The sequence below is a fragment of the Berghia stephanieae genome, chromosome 6 (assembly GCF_034508935.2).
Source record: "Berghia stephanieae isolate SIO BIC M18660-M18661 chromosome 6, UCSD_Bste_1.3, whole genome shotgun sequence".
In the NCBI taxonomy this organism is placed as follows: Eukaryota; Metazoa; Mollusca; class Gastropoda; order Nudibranchia; family Aeolidiidae; genus Berghia; species Berghia stephanieae.
Window position 1 is genome coordinate 51,092,434 of NC_088365.1, and position 7,500 is coordinate 51,099,933.

Sequence of the window (7,500 nt, forward strand, 5' to 3'; positions counted from 1 at the left end):
TGCTGGTCGCACCTCTTCGGCTGACGATAAATCAGGATCTGATACGATCGTCTTGACAAAATACATTTTGAGTGTCCTTATTTATTATGTATGCACTAATTTATATTATCGAGCACTTTAATATCTACAAGAAAAGTACCCACCAACACACACACAGACACACAACACACACACACGCACACATATATATATATATATATAATATATATATATATATATATATAATGTGTGTGCGTGTGTGTGTGTGTCTGTGGGTGTGTTGGTGGGTACTTTTCTTGTAGATATTAAAGTGCTCTATAATATAAATTAGTGCATGCATTATATATATATATGAAGGAATCTTAGTCATTGATGATAACACATAAGATATTGATTTGTCCTTCGGAGCTATTCGATCATTGGAACTGGAGGTTATCAAGGTTTCTATAACATGAAACAATAGCAGTTGCTTACCGCCCTTTGGATAGGATGTTTGTCTATTGTAAAATACATTCTGCTAAATCTTACTGACCGAGCAACCCCCATACCCCCAACCCTACTTGGCAGAGAGCAGGGCAGGGCTCCAAAAAATCTCGTCTTTACCCAACATCTATCTCAGTCCCTTTTGGTGCGAAGCTAGTGCTCTACCAACTCAGCTATACCAACATAACATAATAGTATTGCGTCTTTCTTTGACTATATTTTCAATTTTTAAGCATCTAAAATATCCAGACATGACACTGTTTTGAGTCGATCGGTCACAAATGTGCCTAAAAAGTATAGTTTACATTTGTTGAATTCTGAAAAAAGCGACGATCTCCTCTGTATAAATTTTGAAAGTCCACTAAATACATATAATCTTTTTCAGCAATTTACATGGTCATGATTTACCATCGTATGACGGGCATGATTTACCACAAGATGATTGACATGATTTGCCATCGTATGATAATCATGATTTACTATCGTATGATTTACCTTCGTATGATTGGCGTGATATACCATCGTATGATTGACATGATATACCATCGCATGATTGTCATGATTTACCATCGCATGATTGACATGATATACCATCTTATGATTGACATGATATACCATCGTATGATTGACATGATATACCATCTTATGATTGTCATGATTTACCATCGCATGATTGACATATCATTATATTGCTATTAAGTTTGATGCATAGATAAGAACACTTTTTCAAAGTTATATAAGCAACATTCATTGTTAAGTTGACAATTTTGAGTATATAATCACTAGGATATTTCAAATTATTAAATATCTAATAGTGTCATAGTGAAGATTCGTAGTATAATGTTCGGTATTACCATTCTTTTGATAATATCGCCTTTATACAATCGAGTCTTTCAATTAATGAATATAAAAAATGTACGTAATATCCGTTAATATCAATAGGATTGTTCCATTGGAAGACCTATTATCATCCATTATTGACATGTGCATAAACGTAACTCACTGAACATAAAGGGTATTTGGACAGGGTCATTTAGTAGAAGAAAGATTAATTCATTATCAAAAAGATATGAAGCTTTGGTTAGACATGGTGTCCAAAAAAATCCAATAATAATAACAATAAGGATGATGATGATGATCATGATGATGATGATGATGATGATAATAATAATAATAAAAGTACTACTACTACTACTACTACTACTACTACTACTACTACTACTACTACTACTACTACTAATAATAATAATAATAATAATAATAATAATAATAATAATAATAATAATAATAATAATAATAATAATAATAATACCGATTATAAAGACGTAATTCTCCCGAGTCAAGATATTGCTAATCTGGTCCATATAATTTGAGGATTTCCATTTTTCCCTACATAAGACCAAAGTGAAAAGTTGGGTTGCAAATCAATAGTAATGCTTAAATTGTCAATTGTCAGAACACATGAAAAAATATATTATTTTTCAAAAGAAATGAATCAAATTCCTCAGCCCACATCTGGGTCAGATTATTTTCACTATGATTTTAAAAGAGCATATTCTGTTTTTTTTTTTTTCATCATTAAATTCCATTCAACTGTGAGGGAATATATTGAAATATTTTCAAAAAATTGAAATATATGTGTTAGTGCATGCCATAATCAGTCGGAAGGTGAAAATTTTGGATTTGCATTTTTTTTTTCATTTTCTGAAAGAATAGGCTTTATTTGAAGTAAATCGGGTGATTTTTCTGGAAGTTATGGTCAGATGTATGGGAAAGGTATCCATCAACTTTTCTCAAAGTTCATACTTTTTCAGCTTGACTAGCTGTAAACAATATTTAGAAGTGAAATTAAGCTTTGATATTCCCCGAAGATGTACAAAAAGGGTTGATTTAATCATTAATGATAAGAACTCATTTTGGATAAAAATTGAAAATCTAACTAAACTTGGCAATATTATCTCAGTTCAAACCTTTTCACCATCCGACTGATTATGTATGCCATTCACTGTAACATATTAAAAGAATTTGACTCCGTGATTAAGTTGATTTTTTTTAAAGGTCGCATCACCTCTCTAGATGTAATTCTAAGCTTCAGAGGGAAGGTCGACGGAGCAGGTTTCTCCAGTCGTCTGGTTGTTCACAGCTCCGTAGTTGGAGCTTCCAGCTGCAGGGTTAAAACCGTTTACCTCCTCAGCACCGGTCGTTTCATTTGACGCTGTCAGTCTCTGGGTGTCATCTGGAAGTCGTCTGAAGGTTCCTCCGTTGCTTCTTATCCGTCTCTGCACGACGACGAAGGCCAGTATCGCAAGAATACCACAACACAACGTTACAATTACGCCGATTGCTGCAAAGAACAAAAATGGTAGAAACTAAAATTGTGATCTTTTAAAGGAAAATATACCATCTTGTGACCCGGATGGTCCCGGGTTAGAGCCCCGCTTCAGGCACTTTCGTTTTTTTCATTGAGCAAGATTATTAAACCCTACATTGCTCACTTGTACAACATGGGTGATTCCTGTTGAAATCAGACATCTTGTTCGATGAATTATCTATATTCCTTCGTGGAATGCCAAGGCGACGAGATCTTATGATGTCGTGGCGGAAAGGGCATAATTTTAAATTTTAATACCATGACTTCATTGGATGAAAAAAAAAAGTTCTTATTTCATATACTCAGGCTTGCCAACTAATACGAAAATTTCGTAGAAATACGAATTTTTGGGGTCCTAATTCACAATTATATAAAGGTCTTTAATTCAATAAATTTCTTTAAAACGAAGTTTTGTTGCCAGAGCTAGTATATAAAGAATTTGAAAACATTAATTTAATGAATTTAAACAAAAATTGGTCATTTTTAATGGTAGATATAATGTCTAAAATAAATTTTAAAAAAATAAAATTCTCTTTATTCCTCCCCAAGGGGAAATTTGTTTTTAGGGTCTATTCCAAAGCAAGACTCTGCAAGCCGCAGAGTAGCGCCGCCAACTGAGCTAGGGCGAGGTGACTTGCTCAATGCCACATAGCGCAGTGACGAGTGATTTCACTCGGTATACCTTTTGGGCACGGAGCAAAGACCGTACCACTGAGCCACACTGACTCTGCCTACTGTATTGTTACCCCTGAAAACTATGGACTTTTCCAATTTCAAGTTAGCAGGTATGTACGTTTACCAATGCATGTATATTTATTTCCTGGTCTGATATTTAATTCAATAAATTTCTTTAAAATGAAGTTTTGTTGACAGAGCTATAATATATAAAGAATTTTAAAGCATTAATTTAATGTATTTAAACACATAGAGTACGCCACGAAGAAATACTAAAACAACTGCACTCCATTGGCGCTGATGAGAAAGACCTCAGACTCATGCAAACATTATACTACACCCAGCAGGCATCTATCAAAATCGGAAACTCTACAGGAAATTCCATTCCTATTAAGAAAGGAGTCCGTCAAGGGTGTGTTGCCTCACCAGATCTGTTTAATCTATACCAAGAAACAATCATGAGGGGCATAAATAATATGGAGGGAATAAAAGTAGGAGGTCACAACATAAATAATATAAGATACGCAGACGATACGGTACTCATTGCAACATCAGAAATCCAACTTCAAAAGATTGTTGACAAAGTGGTAGTAGATAGTGAAGCCAAGGGAATGGAAGTGAATATCACCAAAACAGAATGCATGGTAATACAGAAAAACCCCGAAAACAACAACACCTGCAATATAACGATTCACGGCGAGCAACTTACCAACGTAGAAAGTTTTAAATACCTAGGTTCAATAGTGACAACAGATGGAAGATGTAACCGAGACATACGAGCAAGAATAACTCAAGCCAAACAGGCCTTCATGGACCTGGGAAACATTTTGAAAAACAAACAGATGTCGTTCGGGATTAGATTCCGAGTCTTGAAGTGCTACGTGTGGCCAATCTTGTTCTACGGATGCGAAAGCTGGACTACAAATGCAGAAACACAAAAGAACATTGAAGCTTTTGAAATGTGGTGCTTGAGAAGGATGCAGAGAATATCGTATACCGCACACAAAACGAACGAAGAAGTGCTAAAACAAACATACCAACAAAGGAAACTAATGCCCTTAATAGTGGATCGACAACTATCCTTTTTCGGACACATAGTAAGGAAAGATAAGAATGAATACCTGGCAAGTTGTGGAAAAATACCTGGTAAACGCGCCCGGGGGAGACAAAGAAAAACACTCATAGACCAACTGAAGGGCTTCACCAACCTAACAATCCAAGAGCTGTTTGAAAAAGCAAGAGACAGGGAGGAATGGAGAGAGATAATTCATGCAGTATCCGAAGCCTGGACCAGGCATGGAACCTAGAAGAAGAAGAAACACAAATTAGTCATTGTTAATGGTAGAAATAATGTCTACTATACTGTTACCCCTGAAAACAAGCATTTGTTCCCGTGTCGAGTTGCAAATTACAATGTGAAATTGAATGTAAGTTTCAATTTGATATACGAAAACAAATAAAATGGACGTTCTCCTTTATCCACAAAACAGGATGGGTGAAAGACTACAGACGAATTGTAGACATATCATTACGCGTTACTATTTTGGGAAACGAGTGGAATAATACCGTTTTTGACCAATATTGAATCTGTTGTAACCTTGGAGATAGCCCTTCCAAGGTCGGGCCCATCCTCGATCCGAAAGTCCATAAAGGTCAAAAACTGAAAATTATTCAACAGATATAGACAGAATGAAGTTGACGTCACTCGGGTCTTTGTTATTGTTTTTTTTTTTTTTTTTTACTATCCACGTTTATGAGTGACTCTTCACTAAACTGTAATACCCAGAATATAAAAGTTCATGATCTATTTTGTTTTAGTGTTTGGGTTACACATACCAGCGGCAGTTCCAGGAGCCATGCTTCTACTGCCATATTTCCCACTCTCGCCGCTTTGGCCAGTGAAGGAAGCTTTTGTCCACAGACTGGACCAGGCAACATTGGTTTCCGGAAAACGTTCCATGTACTCTGGTTCTGTCTTCAACCATTCCTGTTATAAAATATAATAAATAATAGTAAATAAAAAAATAAATAAATACATAAATAATAATAATAATAATAATAATAATAATAATAATAATAATAATAATAATAATAATAATAATGATAATAATAATAATAATGATAATAATAATAATAATAATAATAATAATAATAATAATAATAATAATAATGATAATAATGATAATAATAATATAATAATAATAATAATAATAATAATAATAATAATAATAATAATAATAATAATAATAATAAATAAAGAATTTAGATAGCGCCTAAACATCCACGCTAATCATACTCTGCGGAGCTTTACACGATAAAAATGTTTAAAAATCACAACAAAACAAAATTAAAAATCACGACACTATATGATAAGTATGAATACAGAAACAAAATCTAAGCAACATTTATATCATAAAAAATAAGGCTTATGGAACAACTCAGTCTTCAGACATTTTCTGAAATATAAACAGTTTATGAATAAACAATTTTTGCAAATGATGCCCTTCCGCCACGACATCATAAGATATCGTCGCCTAGGTATTCCACGAAGGAATATAGATAATTCATCAAACAGGATGTCTGATGTCAACAAGAATCATCCATGTTGTCCAAGTGAGCAAATTAGGGGTTAATAATCTTGCTCAAGGAAGAAAAAAAAAACAAAGTGCCTGAAGTGGCGCTCGAACTCGGGACCTTCCGGGCCACAGTGCAATGCCTTAACCACTCGGACACTTCGCCCCAAAGTTTATGAATAGAATGTGACAAAAGCCAAGATTTTAGACCTATGTTAAGCTAATTTGGTTTATCAAAAAAGAAACAAAAAAAACAAAACAAAAAAAAACAAAAAAAAAAAAACAAACAAAAAAAAAAAACCCAAAAACAACAGAATACACAAGGTATTTATACTTATCCGCTCGGCGAATAGTTGAGTCCTTGAAAAAGACTCTTTACGCATAGCGACTCTTTTTTCTTCTTCTTAAAAACTAGGAATTATTTAGGTTTTTAAGTTGGCAGGTCTCTTCTAAGGTGTTGAATTGATGCTATGCTCTTAGCAAAAAAAAAATAATTCGCCAGCCGGATAAATTGTACCAGTACCAGCATACAAAACTTGTACTTTTATAGTCTGATTGGTCGGATTTAGTGAGAACTACTCATGACAATGGATGGCTAAAAACAATAACAAAGAGCTGAGTGACGTTAAATTCGTTCCTTTCATGGATTATTAGAAACTGTAAACTCATTTTCTATCGCGATGTAACTTAGCAGGATTTGACATTCATTCTCTCCGTCTTGACTAAAAATTCTGTATTCCATTTGTATTTTTTTTTTTTCATTATTTTAGTTAAAATGCTCACAACATCCGTCAGCCGGATATTAATTAACAGCACACTATGTGTAAACACAATGTTTATATAGTCTGATTGATAAAAGTTTAGTTCAGAACGAATCGCTAGAATGGCTGTCTAAAAGCAAAAACTACGAGCTGAGTGACGTCAATTTCGTTCCATCTATACCGTTTTCAGACGACGAGTCACAAATCCGTTTTGTCAGTGCACTAGAACTAATGATGCTAAGCGTTTAGGTAAAATACTCACAACACATGGCCAGCCGGATATAACGTATCAATACACAAATCTATGTAGAACTTTGAACGTGCATAGTCTAGATTGATATAATTTAGTGAGAACTAAAACACAATGGCTTTTCTGAATAAAATAAATAGCAAAGAACTAAGTGATGTCAATTTCGTTCCTTCAATACCTGTGTTTTAATGTTGAACATGACGTGGGTCAAAGACGGCTTCTCAGAATTGGGTTTGTCTGTGTAAGGTGGTAGCTTGATCCTCGGGAGGTTGGGTCCAGACAGGGAGCCGGATTTCAGGCAATAACGAACCTCACAGCCCTGTAAAGGTGGAAGTGTAAGGTTAAAAGGGGAGAGGGGAAAGGGATAAGGTGGAAAACAAAAGGTTGCCTTTATCGAACATTGGTTCT

General features: G+C 34.5%; 1 protein-coding gene across 1 annotated transcript in view; it reads right to left on the minus strand.

Annotated features, from left to right (window-relative positions):
- Nucleotides 1–2,150: 2,150 nt before the first annotated feature.
- The window catches only part of LOC144975220 (macrophage-expressed gene 1 protein-like), a 39,357-nt gene continuing 34,007 nt past the window's right edge, over nt 2,151–7,500 (minus strand). Inside the window, exons 13-15 of the mRNA XM_078919084.1 lie at nt 7,271–7,411; nt 5,345–5,495; nt 2,151–2,806 (exon numbers count right to left, since the gene is read on the minus strand). Coding sequence (XP_078775210.1) covers nt 2,547–2,806; nt 5,345–5,495; nt 7,271–7,411 — 552 coding nt within the window. The 3' untranslated portion in view covers nt 2,151–2,546. The remainder of the gene's footprint in view (nt 2,807–5,344; nt 5,496–7,270; nt 7,412–7,500) is intronic.